General features: G+C 41.6%; 2 protein-coding genes across 2 annotated transcripts; one reads left to right on the top strand and one right to left on the bottom strand.

Annotated features, from left to right (window-relative positions):
* The first annotated feature begins 309 nt into the window (after nucleotides 1-309).
* On the top strand, nucleotides 310-12,315 carry ENOSF1 (enolase superfamily member 1). Its single transcript, XM_029959386.1, is given in 7 exon segments — nucleotides 310-353; nucleotides 578-621; nucleotides 1,074-1,196; nucleotides 2,637-2,683; nucleotides 4,337-4,531; nucleotides 10,478-10,637; nucleotides 12,269-12,315. Coding segments are annotated over 7 exon segments (660 nt in total).
* A 1,072-nt stretch (nucleotides 12,316-13,387) lies between these two features.
* On the bottom strand, nucleotides 13,388-22,000 carry TYMS (thymidylate synthetase). Its single transcript, XM_018076458.3, is given in 8 exon segments — nucleotides 13,388-13,903; nucleotides 14,794-14,865; nucleotides 16,309-16,484; nucleotides 17,500-17,601; nucleotides 19,776-19,950; nucleotides 21,163-21,236; nucleotides 21,831-21,961; nucleotides 21,963-22,000. Coding segments are annotated over 8 exon segments (906 nt in total). The 3' UTR covers nucleotides 13,388-13,765.
* Nucleotides 22,001-23,674: the final 1,674 nt, after the last annotated feature.

The raw sequence follows: 23,674 nt of genomic DNA, 5'->3' as shown, positions 1-23,674 counted from the left end.
CCTGCTTGGATAGAGTTTAAAAGAAAGCTGAAAAGTGTTTATTATCAACTACTCACAGCCATGAAATTAGGCAAACACATGTTTGGCAGTGCAACACAAGCTCATGAGGGAGGAGGCTGTGAAGATTTAGAATATCTGCTGTCTCAACTCTCTGCTTGCTTCAGAGGAACAGGGAAAAGATTGACAGCCATTCCTCAACTGACTAGAATTACTTAACTTTTTTTTTCATCATGCTGTTTTATTATGCTATGGGGTTTTTTATTTTGTATGTCATCCTTGAAGCAGGATGCCAAGCAATTGCAATTCTGCATGGATTTCAGATATATTACTGTTTTGCTAACAGAGGAAGAAGCTTATGATAAGTCATCTTTCCTTTAAAGCTGGAATTTGGTACCCTCCATTTTTCTAATCCTGGAGCTTTCTCATCAGTTTTGATGGGAGTAACTCACTAAGGAATACATCACCAGCCTTTGAGACTAAGACAGGCTGGAGGGACAACTGTAGAGATGAAATCTGGAATGTAGGGAGAAGTAATTTGATACAGTTCAGTATGATTTGATATTTATTCTTGTTCCCTTACAGAAATAGTTCAAAATGGCCTGTGTGGGAAAAAAGAAATGTGTGAGCTTAAATACATCTGTACCTGATGAAAACCATTACTTTGCATCTCCCTGGGAAGGGAGATGTGAGATGAAGCCTGTTTGCTAGCATCTTCTCGTGTGTCCCAAGAGTGCAGCGTCAAACATTCAGTTTTGCTACATTGGTGATTTTTTGCCATGTAACTCTTAACATTGGGTTAGTAAGGAGTTCGTGCTGTTCTCTGCTTCTTCCAAGGATTTATCTGGTTTGCAGTTTTCTTGCAATGAAATAGCTAGCGAGAAGAGGGAAGGGCTTATTTGGCAAAGTTGATCTATTTGACTAAATTGATGGCTTTCGAGGGGAAAAAAAAAGAAGTCAAAACACTTCCAATCCTTCAGTTTTCCCAAAGAACATTATTTGGTGCTCTATTTAACAAAGTAATACGCTGTTGACTAAAACACAGCCTGACTTATAACCGTACTCATCTGCTTCAGAACAGCAAATAGTGAAGTATGGATATCTGTCTTACACAAGGTCCTGTTCCTGGCTGGGCTATTCAGACCAGCAGTTAAAAACAGATTTGAATGTTCAATCCTGTAATGGTACGATTTTAAATGGTATGTGGAGTGGGGAATGCTAACAGATGATGATGAATTCTCACTGCTTGTCCTAAACACTTAGAAGTTTAGCTGGGCTGACTGAAAATGTAACATAGCAGATCCATTTGGGGAAGTAAAAAAGTGGGCTCAATACCATTCCAGTAGTTTTCCCAGTAAGGCAGCGTGTTACAGTCTGGTTTATGATTGAGGATATACCCAAGGAAGTAAGGTGAAAAGGAAGTCTCTTTATTGGTATACTGTGTGTAACAGTGAGTTTGCACGGGTGCAGCTGTGTTGGCTTAAGCAAGGAGCTTATCCACATAGGGATTCTCAGGAGAGTGATATGAATTAACCAAAAGTCTGATCATTAAGAGAGTTAAAGAAACACATAAAATTTGTGGTTGGATATCATGGCTAGGCTTCGCGAATGAAGATTTGAGAAGGATTCTATCCACGCTTGCTACAAGCACGCTGATGGCTAAAAAGGCCAATGCGAGATAGCTATGTTGAGAAACAAAGTGCCTTAACCTTCAGTAACTTCATGGATGAGAAATGAGGATATCTCCTTCAGAGGCAACATGAACCTCAAAATTTAAGAAATGCTGATTTATTCTAGAACTTCTGGTTGCCTACACTTTGAGGAATACTCTGAAACTGTCAGCTGTAGAGGACCCTCGGCTTCCCTTGTAAACAGCATCCTTATTTCCAGAGAGTGTTTGTGCTTGACTTTCTGTGACAGCTTATTGGTGTCAGATTAAGTTAATATAGCTGGGATGTTTCTTTTGGAAAATATACACCTTGGTTTACCTACAAATAGTGTTGCCAGTTCAGGGGATGTTCATACCTAGATAAGAAAAATTTGTCATATGTTGTAGTTGGCTGTGTTGAGGGGTTTGGTTCAGCTGGATGTTATGGATACATCTGATCTCATTTTCTGATTTTTTTTTCCTAGCTACTTCTGAGGAAGAAATAAAAAGCTTATTCTAATTATTTGTAAATTAATATTATCTGAGATGCAGTGTGGTAGAGTTATTTAGAGGTATATAATTAATTGACGTAACTTTGCTTGCAGTTACACACATAGGCCTTGAGGCTGCAAAATGTATTTAGTGTTGTTATTCTTCTGTGTTTTGTGCTTTGAACAGTTGAACTAGGCCTAGTCTAACTCTTTCAGGTCTATGATACGGGCACTGATGACTTCGCTTCTGTATCTCTCCCAGACACTCCTCCTTTCTCCTACTGCATAATGCTGCATTGCAGGAAAAGAGTAATAGTGTGGCAAAGCTGAGGGCTGATCACAAATGAGGATAAACATGTTTCCATTGATTTATGAAAAACCATTGCTGTTTTATTTTCAGAGTAGGATGAAGCTTATTCACAAGAGAGGAGAAGTAATAAGAAAGATCTTTCTGTAAGGCAGTGATGTTAAAATTGTAAATTCTAGTTTATGGATTCCAGTTTACTGCCGCATTAATCATTCAGAAGTGATCCACATCTTGTTCCAAGTATGCATATGGGTTCAAAGTAAAGGTGGGTGCATATCTACAGGATGATATTTACAGATGCAGATTTATATGAGAAATGACTGACCCAAATGAAATAACTGTGGATATCACTTTTTGCTACACTATGTTATTTTCTATTTAAAACCATTAGATGAAATATCTCTCATTATAAGCTTTTATTGGCAAATATTTTTTCTTCCTTCTTCAAATCCTGAATAATGATGGCAACAAATGTTGATCAAAGAGCAGTATTGGATATCACCAAAGTAGATGTATTAGTAAGAATTATATCATATGTTTCTCTGCCAAAAATTTGAGTTTGCAGGGGAACCCCACTACCACGATTGTCTGGTAGAAGATTTTAATTGTCTTTTATATCCAAGGAGGCTTCCAGAGCCTATTAGTATTTTTCACTAATATTTGGTCAAAAATAAGTTGGAAAATATGTTATTCAAACTAAAATACTTGGATGAAAAGGAATAATTAGATGGAAGTCACATGTTTTTATTTGGAACTATTACTTTGTTGACTACTATGGCCGGATTCTTTGCCCCATGTGTTCACTGACCTGCCACAGCTGCTGCACTGACCCTCTGCAGTGCAGCACGAAGCTTTCATGGGGTGTGAAATGCCATGGAATGCAGAACCAAGAACTCTGTGAATGGCAAGGACTATAAGAGCCTGCAGAGGAACTATCGGGTAATTTTCATATGTTTTATCTTTTTATAGGAAGAAAACTTCTCCCTTGTGTGGGAGAGAAATGCTGCTTAATAACCTCATCTTATTTAAAGTACTTCATTTTTTTTGTCAAGAAGCTTTTCTGCTGAAAATTTCAGGCAGCCATGACCATGTTTTAGGGTGCTTTACTCAAGTATAGGCTGTCAAGATATACTCATTCCCACAGAATACTGTGCTGTACTGTTGCAGTCCGAAATTTGGATACCAACAGAAAAGGAACTGCTAGGATTAAACAGGAAACCTTGGACCACAGAGGCTGGGGAAAAAAACCCACCATCTAAAAGACCAGAAAAGATCCATTGTCCTGATCAACCCCAGCAGGTTGTAGAGAGACTTTGCATGATGCTATCAGATATCCCATTGTTTTCTCCCTCCCTGTGTAAATCCTTCTTTCCAGTAAAGCTGATCACCCTTCCCCAATGTAATCCTGCTTACTGGAAATATCAACCCTTTTCCCCCAAAATGTAAATACTGTATCCAAGAAATATAAAATCATTTTTCCCCTCATGTCACCCCTGTTACTGGAAATGCTAATAGATTGTGGAAACCCCTGTTTGGAATAACCCTGCCTCCTCATTAGCATGTAAGCCCCCAAGACCCTTAAGTAGCACTCACATGTTCAGTACATCACTCCAGTTTTTACCCCCATATCTTGGATCATGATAGCTTTGTTAGACCATTACACTGTACTTCCTACAGGTCCTGATCTGCTTGGTTCAAACTGAGTCTGGATGTTGACATAGTCATTGCAACTCTGCACAAGTGTGGCCAAAAGCACAGTGCAGACAGAATGGCAATTCCAACTTTTCACTTGCTTTCTATTTCCTGAGTTTCTACCACTTCATATAAATTTTTTCAGAAAAAAAGTCAGTAGAATCCTTCACTATATTTGATTCTTATTTTCCTTATCCCCAGATGTTGAATGCAAAGCAAAAATGGGAAGTAAAGGAAGCAATAGAGTGGGTCACTAAACCAGCTGAGTGTAAACCCTCATGGACTAAGAAGCCAACTTTTCCAGATGAGGATATACATTTCCAGATGGGATATGCAACCATTTCAAAGCTTGGAAATTTAATATTTTATTTCAATAATGTTGCAGTGACTCAGTCAGTACTGTTGTGTAATGTTGATACTGTTCAGATAATGTTGATACATATTCAGAGTTCAGATTGAACTAGTGATTCAGAATAGCATTAAATGTATTTGCTACATGATCTTGAGACACATTCTCCACCTGTATTCCCTTAAGTTTAAAAAAAATAGTTTCTTTCTTAAAACAATACTTAAAAGTATTGTGATGCCTACATGAGGAAGGCAGCTGACATTTAGTATCAAATGGAAATGGACTTTTTTAAATGTGTGGTTTCCGGTGAAATTGGAAATTTGGTTCAGAATTTGTACTCCAAATACACTATACAAAGCAGCACTGTTATAACCCCAGATGTACAGTATGTGAATTTCCTTATTGCTCTGAACACCCTGTTATATAATTCTTTACATTGCTTTTAGAGCAGAGAAAGCAGGAAAAAATCAATAAAAAGTTTTATCACATATGTTACATTTGCTATAAAATAAGTAGAAAACAGTATGCTGCATCAACTGTTATTCCATCTTTTGTGCTACTGAGTAGCTCCACTGGGAATAAAAAAAAAAAAACAAAAAACAAAACAGAAGCAAGTCTTGAATGTTTATTTCCTCGCAGGCCTTAGCACTTCTAGGAACTGGTGCAGCAATGACAAAACATGTAAGTGTATGTATAAGTGCTTTGGGCTTTTTCCTAATTACTATTTGTTTAATGCATCTACCACATGACCTTTGAAGCAGGTGCCAGAACTCCTTTACATTCCTCAAATAAGCTGAAAATCACTTGATCTCTACTTCAGTTATTCCCTACCAAGGTTGTCTCACTCCACCTTATCTACCTGGTTCATTCTTCTCATACACAGTTTCTGTGAACAACCTGGAAATATCTGATCTTTTAAATTATTATTATGAAAGTAATTGCTGAAATTTCATATTCTTACATCTGAGAAATTCAAAACAATGCATCTGTGATTGTAATTGCCCATATGAAAGGCAGAAAAGCAAGGTACAAAGACTAAGCCCATGCTTCTTGCTCTGTGAAGAACACTGAAGCTCCATGAGATAGCTTAGATAGCATCTGTGCAGGCTGGTGTAGGCTAAACAGTGTGGTCTGTGGAGAACTGCAGGGTTGCTGAAGCTGATATCCCCTGTAGCCCAAGCATAATTATCCAGCTCCCATTTTCATTTTACTCTGTGGGCTTGGTGCTCCAGCGAGAGTTTTGCTTAGCACAGTAGTGCATATTTAGACATGACCTTGCAGTGGCTATGTGAAGGACTACGTTTTAGAGTGGAGAGGTTTCAGGCTCCTCTTCTTGTATTAGCTCTACTTGTGCTGTCCCAACTCAACTGTAAATATCAAAATCCCAGAGAACAATGCTATTAGCAAACTGCAAGTCACCCGCCTCTCAATGGCACCAGGGGCACTGTCAGGGGTGCAGGGAGGGCTGGGGAGCCACGAGCCCACAGCACAGCTGGCAGGGCAGGTCTGAGAGCAACAACCACAGTCAACTGCGAAGGTTACCGGAGGAGGCCATCGTGTGAAGACCACTCTGAGGAAAGGGACCAGGGCCAGACACAACCCAGCGACTGCCAGCCTGTCCATGGGGATGAAGTCAGACCCAGGGCAAGCTGGACAGTCAGTCTGTGCTTCAGGGTCCAGATAGTGAGGTCCATGGCTTGGCGCAGGTAGGATATGATAGAAGATGCAGGCACCTGGGGGTAGCTCAGGCAGGGACTTGGGGCCATGTCCTGAGCTGAGATGGGTCTGAGGGGAGGTGTGATGGGGGAAGGTTGCCAGTGAGGCTGGACAGGGCCAGCAGGGCCAGTCCCACCCTCAGTGCCCTGGCAGGAGCTACTCCCCAGAGGGATGTGTCCTCCCACCCAACAGACAACTGGGCTCTGATGAGACTTGCTGAAGAGTGATTTAATTGCTGTGGGATGTAGGGGGCATTTCAGGGGACACAGAGCCAGGGCAGGGAGACAGGAATGGGAAAGGGGCATGGCAGGGATTGTTGGAGTCAGGTGGGGGGCTCAGGTAGACCCTGAGTACCCCCAGAGGCCTGACAAGCTTGTGGGTGGGGGTCAAAGGGGGGATTCTCAGATGGCCTCTGAAGAGTCCCAGAGTCCCCCCGTGAGGGGTTTAGGGAGCGGCCAGTGCTCTAGGAGGGTGTGCTGGTTTTGGCTAAGATAGAGTTAATTTTCTTCCCAGTGGATAGTATGGAGCTGTGTTTTGGATTTGTGCTGAACACAGTGTCGATAATATAGGGATGTTTTTGTTATTGCTGAGCAGGGCTTACACAGAGCCAAGGCCTTTTCTGCTTCTTGTACTGCCACTGTGGTGAGAAGGCTGGGGTTGCATGGGAGGTTGAGAGGAGACATAGCCAGGACAGCTGATCCAAACTGACCAAAGTGATGCCTTAAGCACCTAATGGGTTTTTTTATTTTTCTAATATTTGTAAGACTGGTAAGAATTGTAGGTTTTAAAAAGCAGAAACCCCTTTTTGCCTTGTTCCTTTCCCTTGTCTACACATTCCCTAACCCTCTTACCCCATTCTATGTTCCCATATCAAACCTACCCCTGAATTCAGTAGCAGTGTTTAGTCTTTTGTCAAGGCAAAGGCCCAGACTGTTTGGAGAACAGCATATCAGGGCCGAAACCACAGAATACGGTCAAAAATTGGGTAGCTATGTGCCCTTTGTGCTCTGAAGATGGTGAAGATGAGGAAGTAGGTGGTCCCAAAAAGACCCCAGACCCAATTCTCAGGGGGAGAGCCCGGGGCAGACCAGAGGAAGGGCCAAAGGGTGGACACATCTGGGATTGGATGGATAATGTTATAAAATGTAACCTCTCAGGCACGGCCTGGGCGCGCGCGTCTATATCACCTATTGCCTTGGCAAATAAACCCTTTCTTATCTCACCCCGAATTAACTGCTCCGGAGATTTTTTCAGCACCAAAATACATAGGCAACAAAGGGATATTCCACACCATATGACATCCTGCTCAGTATATAAAGTGGGCAGAAGAAGGAGGAAGGGGGGGACATTTGGAGTGATGGTTTTTGTCTTCTCAAGTAACTGTTAAGTGTGGTGGGGCCCTGCTTTCCTGGAGATGGCTGAACACCTGCTTGCCCATGGGAAGCAGTGAATTAATTTTTTGTTTCGTTTTCCTTGAGTATGTGGCTTTTGCGTTCCATATTAAACTGTCTTTACCTCAAACCATGAGTCTTCTGGCTTTTACTCTTCCAGTTCTCTCCGCAGTCCTGCTGGCGGGGGAGTGAGCGATTGTCTGTGGTGGTGCTTCCTGTCTGGCCAGGATTAAATTACAGTGGAGGGTCAGAGCCCAGAGCCAGGCCAGGTTTGTAGAGCAAGGTCTTGTGCAGCCATGGGCCTAGCTCTGCAGTGCTGGCTTAGGGCTTGAGGCAGCCTGGCAGGCAGAATGCCACAGAGGCCAGCTGCTTCCAAGAACTGCCAGGGATCCCCATGGGGACAGCAGGGCAGAGGCCTCTCAGCCAGGCTCATCCCTCCATTCGGGAGCAGGGGTGATGGGGGACAGTGGGGTAGCCCCAGCCCCAAGCACTGGGCATCTCCCTGGGGATAAGGATGGGTATGGGTAGAGGCCAGGCAGTGAGGGTAACTATGGTCAGACGTGGCCCAGTGTGTGTCCAGCCAGGCTGGGGTGTTGGTCCATGGCCAGACACATCCATAGCTGTAGCAGAGCTGGAATCAGGTACACCATGTGGTCGGTTGACCTTGACTGGATGCCAGGTACCCACCCAGCCACTCTATCACTCCCCTTCCCAGCTGGACAGGTGAGAGAGTAAGATGGAAAAAAACTCGTGGGTACGGATAAGGCAGTTTATTGAAGCAGAAGCCAGGTGAAAGCTTGCACGTGAAAGCAAAGTGAAAGATAACAGTTTATTCTCTACTTCCCATGAGCAGTGATGGTCGGCCACTCCCAAGAAGCAGGGCTTCAGCACGTGTGACGGTTCCTCAGCAGGCAGCCATTGGAGACAATGAATGCCCCCCTTCCTGCTCCTTTCCTTAGCTTTCATATCTGAGCTGATGTCATATGGTATGGAATATCCCTTTGGTCAGTTTGGGTCAGCTGGCCTACTTGGGTCCCCTCCCAGGATCTTGCCCTCGATTGAGGAAGGAATGTTACAGTGCTGATGCTGTGCCTGCCCTGCTCAGCAGTATCCAAAACACCGCTGTGTTATCAACTCCCTTCTAGCTACCAATGCAAAGCACAGAACTGTGAGGGCTACTATGGGGAAATGAACTCCAGCTCAGCCAGACCCAATACAACCTGCTATTCAACCCTGGCAGAAACTAAGGTCCGTGGACAGAGGGAGTGAGCCCCAGGTGAGACTGGTCACGGCGAGGTCTGTCAGTGCACTCAGTGCCCTGCCTGTACTAAGGAGGAATTTGTCCGGTACATACGCAGCTATTTTAAAAGGTTGAAACCTGTTCTTTGCCCCAAGGAAACTCATTGCTGGTATTAGTACTTAAGTCCCTGCCATCAGCTATAATTAAATACATCTTGCATGAAATATTTTTAATGAGTCCAAAGACCAGAATCAACCCTTGGATATATCATAAATAGCAAGGTATCAGTAGACAGCTTGGTACCTTTTAGAATACCAGTCTCCAGCCTAAAGTAAATTGTTTTTTATTTGCATCCATCCTTTTTCTGAATAATGACACCAAATTTACAGAGCCAAACAATGTAAATTAACAAATTCCTGATTCTCTGCAGCAATTGGAAACAGTGATGGCATTAGCATAATTTCTCTGCCGGTTTCTCATGCCAAGCCCTGCTATCAACATATTTAATTGTACTTCTCGCTCTCAGCTGTTGTCGATCAGTAGATAGGACACCTAATTTGCAGAGGGGGGTGCTTTATAATGAATGTCTATTTGGATGGGTTTGAATTACCCATTAGTATAGCCTTGCTTTACAAATTAAAGGCTGGTCCTGAATACTGGCTTTACTTGATGGTTTGTTTAACCTTTCTCTTCTTTTCACCGTAACATCCAAGAACCACATAAGTATTTAATGTATTTATATACAGAACTCTCCATTGAACAAATGGAATACAATTATCTGTAGTAGAAACATGGGAAATTAATATGAGGCCTTAACTGACTGAACAGCTTAGCCAAGTTCCAGACAGGAAATCTCTAGCACAGCCACAAATTGAATCCTGACTCTCATCCAAGTGTATCTCCTCTACAAGTCCATCTCTCATCTGGCTGGAGCAGTCTCCAGGAGGAATGATTTCCTACAGCAGAATCACTGCTATATTCACTTTAGCTGTCTCAAAATGGGAATAGCTGCTCATTCACCAAGGCAAGAACATCCCAAAGCTGTGCAGTCCTGAGCATGCTGAATGCTATCCCCAGAGTACCCCAAGTTCCTGTCTGTGGACACAGTTAGGTGACCAATGGGTGTGTGTTGGCTCCTAAAGGAGCCCAAACGTTAAAAAGATTTTGAGGCAATCTGTGAGGCAATTATCTGGCGGAGCTGCCAGATCACTTTGTGTGAGCATTACATAATCGTTTCACTACAAACTCAGCGTGCCTTTGTGGACGTTAAACCCATGTCCCTGGCCTAGAATGGAACAGCCATTTTGACTCAGTGCTTTCACGATTCAACATCCAGTTAAGGGGCAGTAATTTCCAAACTCATCCCAGGACGACTATGCCCTTTGGCACACATTGATTTTTTTTTCACTGTACCTCACTTCATTGTGTCAGGTGTAGTGCTCCTAACATTACAAGTATAAGCTGATTTTTAATACTGGCAACATCCCTGAAGTTCACTTCAACCAAATCCTTATGTGATCTGTCATTTAAATGGAGTAATTAAAATAATTTGGATTTACAGAGACACACACAGGAGGGACACTGTACAAATGTTTTTATATGAGTTGCCAGCAGCTCTTGGAATATGTTAATTTGGGAGACTTCAGGTCTTAACTTTTCATTTTTTCCCCTTACACTGCCACAACAGAGTGATATTTAAACAGCTTCTACAAGCCAAGGCCTTGAGTTATCTCCAAACTGACAGCTGCAGTCTGGGAAGAGTGAATGAAAACTTGTCTGTGCTGCTGATGGCCAAACAGTTCCAGAGTAAGGCTCTTCAAAATGCAGCAGCAATGAGAAAATTTTCCTCTCCCCACCCTTCAAGCCACTCTGATTAGTTTCTTCAGCTATCATGCCTGTGATTTCTGAGCATAAGCTTGCATGCACTGCTGTAAAATTCTTTGTTTCATGTCATGCTGTGGGGCTGACCAAAAGGCTTTGGATGCCTTGGTGTGGCACTGTCATCTCTAGTATGGACATACCTAAGTATCTAAAAGGTTTGAAAACAGGTTAGTTATAAAAAAAAAATGCAGTAGCAACTGGTTACTGTGATTGTTCTTTGTTTTCTGAAAAAATATGTTGCTACATGATGGTCACAGCATAAATTTGTGTTGCTACTCCACAAGCCCCCTTCCTGTGGTCTACAAAGGGAAGGCAGAGGTGCAGGTTAGACTTCAAGCAGGTGAAAGTGAACCATTTGTGGTTTCGATAAAGGTACTTGAAACTTGGGCTGCATTCCATATTCAGACACCAGACACTATGGTGGCAAACTCACCAAGCCAGGCTCATTATTAGACTGTTGATTTTGATGGTTGATCAGACAGATGTTTGTCTCAAAATTCAGAAGCTGTTCTTTCTTTTCTGACCTTTCATCTGTCATAATCAGAAAACTAATATTCTTTGTGGTATCACAGTAAGCCAATTTTGCAACATATCAAAACATGTCAGAAATAATATGGGTAAAGAAAGCTTGTCTAAGGAAGTAGAAAGCAGAAGTTGGTATTTGACCAAAGTGGTAAGAAATTTCACTGCTACCTCCAAGTTATTGAATTGCCCTTGGAAAGTGGAGAAATGATACAAAGATGCATCTGGAGGAGAAATTACAGAAGAGGGGAAACTCTTCAAGTCCAAATGGTGAGGCAGAATGAATGTAGCAGTCAACAGGGCAAATGGTAAAGACTCAGAAATACTACGGATATGCAGAGCTGGTAAGGAACTGACTTCTAGTTCCACCCGTAGAACTCTAAGTCATCAGCAGGGGAGAGTGAGGAACTGGGACCTTCTGGGACAGCTTATTCGTCAGGAAATTAGTCCAAGAACAACCCCTTCTCTCAGTAAGCCTACGGGTCCCTTTCACAGCTTCCCAAAATGATCTAGCAATGTCCCATGTTTTGTCTAAAATACTGCTGTGAATATGGCCTGCAGTCATACTAGTCATCTTTGCAGCAGTGAACAGTGTTCACATTCTGCAAATCAAAATTCCTCGAGTACCTCCTCTTTAAGCCTATATATTCAAATTCTTTGAATATTCATTTTTCTGCATGAAATCTCATAAAAGTCTCATACCTATGAATTTTAAAATGTATTATCACTTTTATTCACATTAAAGTGTGCTGTGTGAAGGCTGCTTTTTACATCTTTCTCATCTTTTGAGCGCTGTAAACCTTCTTGGTCTTCAAGGTACAAGCTTCACTTCAGTAACTGCTATTGGCAGTAAATTGTGCTGACAAAGGAAAACAATGAATTTGTAGTTAATTCTTATACTAAAAAGTAGTAGCTCTTCCAGAGCAATATATATTGGTCTGTCAGGGCATGCTATGTATGTCCATACACGTAACTCCTCTGTAATTTATGAAAGGAAATAAATGATTCCCATTCTGAATTCTTCTCTTGGCTAGGTATTCCTATCCTGGATAACTTCCCTGAGACTGCTAATTCCCACTAGTCAAGCCCTGAGGCCAACATTTTATTTCACATCCTCACCTGCTAAAATGTCCTGCAGATTCCACCTTATCTGCAGTGTTACATAAAGTGGTTTCCAGCAAAAGAAACTTAACTTGCTAAGTGTAGGCAGAACTGTTAAGTGAATTTGCAACTTAAACTGGTTTTTTGTACTTTAGAGGACTGTAAAACCACTCAAGAACCTTTAACTTACAAAAGTATGCACATGGTAAGAAGTGGCTGACAACCTACAGCTGGGATGTATCATTAATGTAGAAGACACCTGGACTATCTGAACTGGGTGACTTTAAAATATAAGACTAGTAGAGCTGAGATGGAATTTATTAGGAGGAGCACGTGACATAAGTGAATGAATGTAATTAAAGCACACTGATTATCAAATTCTTAGAATTATCTGAAATCATACACTTTTCCAATATTTACAAGTTTACTGACTTTAAAATTTAATCAAAAAATTACTATGCATTTCTCCATGTGTTCAAATATGTATTGAATATGCTATGTCTGAATTATAATCATAGATCTATTCACAATTAAATTCCTGATGAGGAATTTTGTAAGAACTGAAGTTAATGCAAAAGTTGCAAGGATAAGGAGAGATAAAAGCTGAATTCCCCTAAGATTAAATTAATAAACTCCATTCCTACAAATACTACGATCTCTAACTTTTAATGCTTCAGGTTGCAAAATCAGTCCACATTTTTGTGGGATCTGGTTTTAAGTGATGACAGACAGCTGATTACTAATGCTATCTGGTTACTTCTGTTTAACTACAGCTCTGTTTGATTTATATCAAAATAATCATTCATGTAGGGTTGAGGAATAAAATAAATTGCTGCTACAGAGATGTTACGCAGACACTGCATTTCAGGCAAGGTTCCGTTAAGATCTTTTGTCTTCCTGATGGTTCATCTATAAAGACCATGGGAAGTTCAAGTGTTTTTCCTTGCTAGATCTCACCCTCCAAGATCCTTTGCTTTTCAGCTCTTTTTTACTACTAAACATAAACAAACACATTAAAATTAAACATGCATCATACGTTCCAGAATTTTTTTTAAAAAAGCTTTATTAGACATATACTCTTTAGAACATATTTAACAAATTCTCCAACCCTGAAGGAATCCTCTTTATATCAAGCACATAAGCAAGTGCTCACAGTTACTGAATGGTAATTTAAGTGGCCACTGAAACATGCAGAAAACCAGCTCACTATCAACTTAGAGATGAGTTAATGTCTGCACAGTACATCAGGCATAATCATCTGTTCTGTACAACTACAGGTTAGTACTGAAGGCAGTTCTGGTCTGCTACTATCTATTTCTTTTTAATAATAAAGCAGGTATCTTTTGAAGTATATAAAAGCCCCATCATTTTAGAGAAACTAAGTAGCTTAGGTACATTTCCACATAAATATTTAATGCTGGTTTACAGCATTAAACAGCCATTTCCATTTTAATAGGTGGATGAGGATTATAACCTTCAATCTGAAAGTCTTCTGCCTTAAAGTCACTGATGTCTTCAACCTTACGAAGAATTCTGAGTTTGGGGAAAGGTCTTGGCTCCCTCTGAAGCTGAAATAAAAGCAAGCTTATTGTATAAAGCTTAATACTTGAGAGATTTTGTGTTCTCAATGTCAATTCAGATTATATTATGTAGACTTTCCCTCCCCACCAAGAAGACTTACACTAAGAAAAAAAAGGGAAGAAAATTTTAATATTGTTAGGTGGAATCTACTTTAGTATTTTCATAGGGACAGTAGCATAATTTTCAAGTGAATTCCTTGATCATCCAAATGCACTGCAAGCACTTCCAGTGGGTGAAGCAATTCTGGTGGTTACAGATCATACTCCTTCCAGAGGAAACTATATTGGAAACTCTGACCCAGATGTGCATCAAATGTGCTGCAGTTTCTCACAGGACCATTTGGGTCCAAACCATTAACTAGTTCTCTGAATGGTTTTGAACCATATGAATGGTGAGGACACTCAACCCAAGCTAAGTCAAATCAAACAGAATTCTGATTTTCTCCTACTGCAACAAATTACTTACTGAAGAAAAGATAGCCAAATAGTAATATTGATTAACTCTGTGAACTGGTAAGTTATCATCTTCTGCTATACTACAAAGACATTCTATTTTTTGTTTAGCTGGATTAGGCAGAATGATTTTCTAAGGTTTTGGTATGATTTAGCCAAAAGTAGGAGTACCAATTCTGGATCTCCAACTGGGTTCTAAAGTAGTACACTAATGTGCATTTCAATCACATTTGTATTGTATTTCTGTTTGCAACCGGAGTTGAATACTACATTTATTAGTATATTACAATTATTAGGGTAGAAATGAGAAGAAAAGCCACACAAGTTAATATTTGCAAAAGGATATTTATAATACCAAGATAATTCTGCATTGAACAAGTATTGTGGAAGATAAAACAATACAAGAATACAGAGTAAATACTTACTTGAACTTTAAGAGGTTCCACATGATTCAGATATATGTGAGCATCTCCTAAAGTGTGTATGAACTCTCCAGGCTGAAAAGAATGAAGAATACACGTGGTTTTCAGTCAGGTTTCAAGAAAGCAAAACATTACAATGCTTACAGTATTGATTCCTAGTACCTTACATCTAGTGTGGAACTGCAGCTTTTGTACTGGATTGTATTGCCAAGACATCCTTGAAAACTTTGAAGGACACTAGCTTCCCTGACTACTGCATAATTAATGAAAAACATATTGAAATTTCCACTAGCTTACAAAAAAATTTATCTTTGAAATCCTGCTAGGATAATAGCTTTGGTATTGAATGGAGCACTACTGATCTGCTCACCAAGATAAAAACGGACATGGCAGTGACATCCAGCTTTTACACTTTACTTCTAATAGGTATGACTTGCCAAAGCTTGTTTCAGAGTAACTGCCTTAGCCTCTTCTAAACATTGTACTTTGCAGCAGTGGAGGTGTCAGTCACAGTCTAAACCCCAAAGCACTTATCAAGAATCCAGATACGTTTGCAAGATTGAAAGTTCTGTGATTTCGCAGCCCCTGAGCAATCTAATTTAACTCAGGTAAGTTTTATCAGCTATTTTACTGGCCTCTGACCAATGTAGATAAGCCCCTGGATATATTACACTGAAAACCACCAAAGCCATGAGACAAAATGGCTGAGAGACAACAGCTGCCTCATGGACTTTACCTTGGACTAATATGGATTAGTACCTTGGACTAATATGGACTAGTACCTTGGACTAATTTCTCTGTTTGCAATTGCTGTAAAGTCTGATTATTCTTCCCTATTTCCTTATTTTAAGTTCTCCTTCATGTTGCTGGTAGCAGGAGGATCAAGCACAAATGGTCTTACTAGTATAACTTTTACATGCCCTAAAGAAAAGGGGTTTTCACATGTATGAGATGCTGAGCATTTTTAATTTTTCTGTCAAATTAAAAAATATATCTCAAATAGCAGGAGCTATTTGAGCACATACTACCACTCTACATAATCATCTACAGTAGGAAATCACAGAGATACCTAGCTGAAATTACAGCTGGAAGTTAGGTGGGCAGAATATCCAAATTAAAACCTTGACAGCAACTTCTGAGCTACTGTTCGCTTCCACTAAACACATCCTACAAAATTTAACCACTTGTATGTTACTATCCCATAAAGACAAGTGCTCTGTTCAGATTTCTAAGAAGCAGACTAGTGAACAGGCCAGTTTTGACATGGTCATGACCTGGAGGATCTTCTGTCTGTTTAACCTTAATTTAAGAATTCTTACGTTTCTGATCCTAACTGCCCACATAAACCAGAGGCAATTCACATCAAATTCGCAGGGCCCTTTTTTACACATATTTCAGCAAGATTTTTAACAGTATGTTCATTCCATTTTTTCTTGGACATTTTCATGACATGAAGAGTCCCGTCTTTCAGTCCTTCATTTCTCAGACAAGATTAAGTAAAATGATAAAATAACCTACCTTTAGCCCTGTAACATGGGCAATCATGTATGTGAGCAGTGAGTAGCTGGCAATATTGAAAGGCACTCCTAGTCCCATATCTCCAGACCTCTGATAGAGTTGGCAAGACAATTCCCCATTTAGAACATAGAATTGGCAAAGAGCATGGCATGGAGGCAAAGCCATCAGAGAAATATCTAGGAATTGCAGTACAGAAAAGAACAGTAGCAGCATTAGTGTGTTATGAATGTAAAAGATGTAAAACCTAAATAAGTATGTAATGGGATACAGTAGAGAGCCAACAGCATCGTCATTCTGTTGCTTGTTTCTCTTGTTTATAAGCACCTGCTGCCCAAGCAATTAAGTCTGGGTCATGACAAGCTGTCTCCTGGGCTGCATGACCAGAAAGTCATAAACAGATATTCCACGTAACAGATTTATGCCATAATGCTGCACAGCAGTTTACTGCTACTCACCTCGGTGAGACAGTTGATTTCCCCAAAGGAAGACATTAAGAGTAAAATTAAGCATGTACCCTAAAGCAACTTCCAACTGCTTCATCTTACTCCCTTCCCATTGCAATGTGCCTTTGCTGCTTCTTCAGATATAAAAACAATGATCAATTAAAAAAAATCAGAAAACAAAAGATCTTTTGAGTGTTTATCCACACATAAAAAGTGCAGATAGCATAACTGCAGCTTGGCAGGAAAAACTTTAACCAGGTATCTTCTGATATCTGAGAATGCTTAACCTTATAAATAACAGTAACAGCATGTTGCAGCCCTTTCATACACCAGTGGATTTTTTGGAGCACAGATCACCACTGGTGAAGTTAACATTCTCTTGCACTAGGCTCTTGTTTAGAAATAGCCATACAGAGTGAATGGATATCTAGACAACCCATGTTAAAAGAGATGATTACAACACAAATAATACTTTTGTTCTCTAGTTTTAAGGGTTTTGTTAAGTTTAACATGGAAAGAAACACTCTGAAGAAGTGGTTCAATATTTTTGAGGTCTGAGCATTAGACTTAGGTAGAAAGAGAATCAAACTTATAACCCCTGGTCATTTTTATTGTATTCCTGACAGTTTTTATAAAAAGTAAATAAGGACACCAAATAGTACTGACTGTGGACACAGGAATAGAACATAATTTAGCATAAAGTAAGGTAATGTGCAACTGCATTCATTTAAACTCTGCTATTCAATACCTTTTGGATTCCAAGCACACATAATGATTCTTCTGTCATCTGGATTGGTTTTGATCGTTTCAATCACTTTTTGCAACTGATCGATTCCTTGGTTGGAGTAATCTGGAGAAAGGTACCAAATAAGATCTAAACCAGACAGATTCGAGTCATGATATTTTTTTAACACCCAGCCCACATCCCACCAAAAAGTAATATTGAAATTACAACCTCTGAAAACTTTACTGCAACTTTGAAAGTGATATTAATTAGTTGGCACACTCTAAATATAGGCTATTCTTGGTGTTTCTTAGGGTGCTCTAAAGCTTGTGAAATTTTCATTATGGTATTTTGACATGTCCCCTCATCTCTTTTGTGTGCTTTGACTACCTTTAGCACCCACTGAAATAGGACCATTCTTATTTAGAACACTTTATTCCATTCTTAATAACTTCACATTTTTAAAGACCAACTAAGAAGTCTGCATAATCGCTAAATCCCAAGAAACAAAACTTGCAATACAAAAAAATAGTTGAACAAAGAATGGTATTTTATCTTTCATGATGACTTGTTACCTAAATAGGTAAAGAGCTGTACTGGAATGGACAATATATTACTACCTTGTCATTCACAGTATTTAAACTAAATCGTTTATTGCACTTCTGGATTAAAATGCCTTTCTAGGTGTTAAACTTGCATGTTACAGTGCTCCTTCTCACTAAAAAAAATAAAATTATGCCCAGACCAGTATTGAGGGAAACCAGCACTCTTTACATACTCAAAAGTACAAAGTTTTTGACAGATGAATAAACACAACCATCTAGCACTCATAAGGTCATTTATGAAAACTAAATTTCCACAGCATTTAAAGCCAGAAGGGAACTTTAATCATGTATAGCACAGGATAATACATTTCACCCAATTTCACCCAATTCTCAGGCTGAATTTTAGGCTCAATTCCAGTTATATAAGAAATGTACTGATATTAACTGACCATCAGAATGGATTTCAGAATAAAAGAGTCATTAGTTGTTAATCATTGTTCTGACTCATTCCAGTCAATCAGCATGACTGGTAACTACTTTTTTCTAATACCTTATTGCATCAACATCAAATTAAGCTACAGGGAGACCCAAGCTGGCAAGCAAGGTAGTAATACACGATCCCCATATGGGCCATTCACTTAAGAGTTGGACTCAATGATCCTTGTGGGTCCCTTCCAACTCAGAATATTCTGTGATCCTTCCGTGACACAATTAGTAGCTCAGGGAATTCTTCTGCCAGCAATACCGTGCCAGAAGCCTTGTCAAATGGTTATGTTAGTTCCTGAAGCTAATTACCTATCCATTAGTAATGCAACTTAAGGAAATCTATTAGTAATGAAACCCATGGGAATTTATCTTGTTCATTTTTTCCACCCTATGTTTTGACTCAGACCTACTAAGTTCAGAAACACTGAAATTTTTCACTAAGTTTTCAGATATGTCAGTTCACAATTTGCACTGTTTGTGTTAGCATAAAACTAGTGATCAACATGCCAATACCAAGTCTAATATCTGTAACTAATTTTGAGGCTGTATTGACAAAAACCCCCACCAAGATAACTAACCCATGTTGTTAATCCGAGTTTAAAATCACTCTAGATAGGGGCAGTCCTCAAAATGTTTTCTACATCTTCTCCTTCAGTGACTTAGAAAAGAGCCAGCAACACACTTCAGAGAAAGTCTAATGAACCTGTTCCACAGAAAATAATACCAACAGATACTGCATCACAACTTGTTACGGCTGTTTTGTCCACAGCATCATGAGCTATGGATACATCCTACTTTGTTCCAGATGCAGAATAGAAAAATCTTTCTCTTCCCCTGTCTCCAATGAATGTAGTGCACTGCCAGTTCTTTCCAGAACAACAGTATCACAGAAATTGGGACCCCACATTGATACACAGAGATGGCAGCCTGTGTTCCACTGCTATCAAATGGAGCTAGCGTGGGCTTCTGGACTGCAACAGGCACACATCCTTCCAGCTATCAGTGACCATATCTGGTCTAGATAAAAGAATAACAGTGTATTCCTTACGATCCATCAGTTCTACAAATGTCACACTACAATACACAAAGCTACATCTTTCAGGATAATTGGATTAAATAAGAAAAAAAAAAAGCTAAATTAACTCTTTCAAACACTATTTATTCTGGCTATCAGTTCACACTCAGTCCCTTAACAAAACTCAGAGTTTTGGAAGTAATGTATCACAGTTGTCTCACTAAGTGAACAAGACTGTATTTGTACATGATTACCTGTGTGCATATCTTTGTATTCTGCTCCAAAGTGCCTCCACTGGAAACCATACACTGGTCCCAAATCCCCCTCCTCTCTGGTGCTGAAACCCTGCTTATCCAGGAACTCACGTGACCCATTAGCATCCCAAATCTTCACACCTTTTGCAGAGAGCTCTTTGGCATTTGTAGAACCCTACAAAACACAGACAGTAAGAATTCTGCTTCCTAATTTCAACACTGAGGACATTATCTGAAACAGCTGCATTAAGCTTTTCTAGTCTACAGTATTTCTCCACTTACAAAGGATGAACAGTCTAATTAATGTACTGGATGAGGTTCTTGCACATGGACAGAATAAAGCTTGAGAGCAACATACTGGGATGAAGTTTGAGGAACAGCCATGCTACTGTTGTTTAACACAGGATTCTCCTAACTTTGTGATTGCACAAACAATACGGCCTCAAGGTCAACTGTGGTATGTCATTTCATAAGCACATTTGCAGAGAACAAGATGTTACTTTACAGATGGATGAAAACAGACTAACAAGGGCACTGTCTTTGCCAAGCCACCTATAATGAGCTTAAGGTATTAAAAATCCTTTTGTTTAAATGACAAAAATGTGAAAATGACCCAGAGAAATGTTGCTGAATCCTGCAACATGTCCAAATCGGCACATTCAAAAATTCAACACAGAAGTTATGCTGGTTTGGAGAGTGTCTAGTCTTTTACATTTGAAAAAAAACACCCAAAGCTTTTAAAAAATTAATGTGCATTTGAGTCCTGCTATGTAGCAAATGGTTAGATAGACTTTCCCATACCTGCACAATATCACAACATATAAAGGAACACTTCCATTGTAATGTATTATCTATAGCTGAATTTTATTATTCTACCTACAGCTATCAGCTCTATTAGATCTCATTTTTTTGCTACTAAAAAGCCTAGTGTTTACATCGATCTCACTTGACCTGTGGTTCTGCACTGCTTGTTTCTGTTCAAATCAATAAAAGCTATTTCAATATTAAAAAACAGATCACTAAATTGCCTACTATCTATTTCATATTATTATTTCTTATTCAAACACTAAGAAAAGACACTGTATTAGGCTTTATAACTCCAGAGTATAGTCAAATCAGCAAAAGCCCTCACTATTTCAGACTATATCCCATAAAAAGAAATAGAAGAAAAACTCTTCCGAGTGCACTGTTAGCAACAGTCTGCACTAAAAGGCTGAATGTCTTGAAGATAATAGCCTTCCGTGTGTGGTCAAAATATTAGGTGGTTGCACTTCTCTCATAGGAAGAGAAGCACCTGTAGTTACCCCAAATCCCTCAATCCAAACTAGTTCATTCCATTTATCCCACTCTCAGGCACAGCACGCACAGAGACATCCAAACACCGAACCTTGATGAACCACAGCAGCTCCTCCAGCACTCCCTTCCAGAACACCCTCTTCGTTGTTAGCAGTGGAAACTGATCTGGAAGAGAGTTTCAGAGTGTCAGAGGAGACAGCCATTCGCGAAAGGTGAACAGACTTAGGCTTTTCTCAACGCCACCATTTGATATTCAGAGGTTTGGATATGCAGCAAGGAGTTGGGAGAGGATGTCTAATTCTCGTACTCAGATCTCTCGGCGGAAGGGAGCGGGTCAGTCCCGGGGTACAAGATGGCGTGTGACACCTCCCAACACCCACCCCGGCGGGCCGGGAACAGGGAGCAGGGGCCAGGGGGCCAGGGAGCAGGGAGCAGGGACCAGGGAGCAGGGGCAGGGGGCCGGGAACAGGGAGCAGGGGCAGGGGGCCGAGGACAGGAGCAGGGGGCAGGAGCAGGGGGACAGGGGCAGGGGACGAGAGCAGGGGACAGGGAGCGGGGGGACAGGGAGCGGGGGGGACAGGGAGCGGGGGGACAGGAGAGGGAGGGGGGGGAGCGGGGGGGAGGGAGCGGGGGGGACAGGGACGGGGGGGAGCAGGGGGGACAGGGAGCCCAGGAGGCCGGAGACGAGGAGCAAAGGGCAGGGAGAGGGAGCAGGGGCAAGGAGCCGGGACAGGGGCTGCGGGTGCCGGCGGTGCCCACCTCTCAGGCTGTACCGCGCCTGCATGCCGAACACGGAGAGGGTGCCAGTGCCGGTGCGATCCTCCCTCCGGTGGCCGTGCTGTAGGATGTGCCGTACCTGTTGCAGGTACTGCGACTCGCCGAGCCCCGGCCGGCGCGGGGCCGCTCAGCGGCTCCCCCTCGGCGGGCATGTCGGGCGAGAGCTCCCTGCGGGACGGGCTGGGCTCCGGCTGCACGGCGGTCCTCTGCTCCCGCCCGCCGCTGCTCCTCCGAGCCCGCCAAAGCCCGGCTTTCCCGCCAAGCGGCGCCGAGGGGCGGAGCGGCCCCGCTGCATCCTGCTTCTTGTCTTCCCTTTCTCCTTACCGCCGAGCGCCCGGGGTTCCTCAGCGCCGCAGCCCCCATGGACGCGACCCCTTTCCCCCTGAGGGAGCGGCTGTCCCGAGCACCTGGCCCTGGTCAGTGCTCCAAACTATACCAACTTGTTTAGATTGGACATGAGGTAGAATTTCTTCCCCGAACGGGTGAGGAGATATCAGAATGGGCTGCCCAGGGAGGTGGTGCAGCAAGGGAAGACTGGACGCGGCACTTAGTGCCATGGTCTAGTTGACACGGTGGTGTTTGGTCATGGGTTGCACTCGATGATCTCAGAGGTCTTTTCCAACCTAATTGATTCTGTGACTCTACTTAGACCTGCCCCGGTGGCAAAGTATCTGCTCTCTGGGCTCATTGCGTACTGGAAAGTGCTGTTGGCATTTTTCATCTACTTTCCTCTCTTCGTCAAGCATCCCATTTCAGAGCTAAACAAGATCAAAGCATTCAGCTGGGCCTGGCAGGCCACACACATTTGGCATTGGATCCCCCCAGCTGGAGGGATATCCCAAACCACCAAAGCCTTGCGTGCGACCTGGTGCCAGCCTCCTGTGTCTTTGGTGTGGTGCCCCTGCAGTGCCATGCCCCAGGCACAGCTCGTCTTCCACATTGCAGCAGTATTACCTTAACTTGAGCTTCTGAAGGACATTGAGGTGCTGGAGTGAGTGCAGATAAGGGTAATGAAGCTGGTGAAGGGTCTCAAGCACAAGTCCTACAAGGAGCAGCTGAGAGAGCCGGTGTTATTTAGCCTGGAGGAGGCTCAGGAGTGACCTTATCATTCTACAGCTACCTGAAAGGAGGTTGTATCAAGGTGGGGGTCAGCCTCTTCTCTCAGGCAACTAGGGCAAGAGGGCACAGTTTTAAGTTGTGCCGTGGGAGGTTAGGTTGGATATCAGGAAGAATTTCTTCACAGAAAGGCTGATTAGACTTTGGAAAGGACTTCCCAGAGAGGTGGTATTTAAGGAAAGACTGTACATGACCATGGTCTAGTTGGCATGGTGGTGTTGGGTATGGGTTGGACTCGATGATCTCAGAGGTCTTTTCCCACCTTATTGATTCTGTGATTCTTTGAAACCAAGATCCTTTCATGCCATACCTTGTCATCAGCTTTCTGCTGCGTATTGTACTGACACATTTGCTTTCTCACTGAGGATAGTACTCAGCACTCACTTTTATTGAGTCTCATCTTGTTGATCTCAGCTTCTCCTGTGTCTCAGTGTCATTTTGCCTCCTGACTTGTGTTTGATTGCAACTGTTCCCAATGTGGTGTCCTCTGAAAATTTTCTAGGTATAATCTCTGCTAGTCAGAACAAACTAACTCTTCTCTGAATATTTCTTTTTTAGTATCTCTTAGAAGTCAAGCATTTTGTAAGAGTCACTTATCTCTCAGATAAAGCCTGGCTTTCTGACCACTGGTATGATTACAGGAGTTATGACTGCTGTAATCTCTCACGATTAGGAGCCTGTAATACAGGTATAGAAGATGGAAGTTAGGT

This window comes from Manacus vitellinus, unplaced genomic scaffold, assembly GCF_001715985.3.
Source record: "Manacus vitellinus isolate BGI_N305 unplaced genomic scaffold, ASM171598v3 scaffold_1_pilon, whole genome shotgun sequence".
Taxonomy (NCBI): Eukaryota; Metazoa; Chordata; class Aves; order Passeriformes; family Pipridae; genus Manacus; species Manacus vitellinus.
Note: the sequence above shows the minus strand (reverse complement) of the source record. Positions and strands in the feature narration are given on the sequence as shown.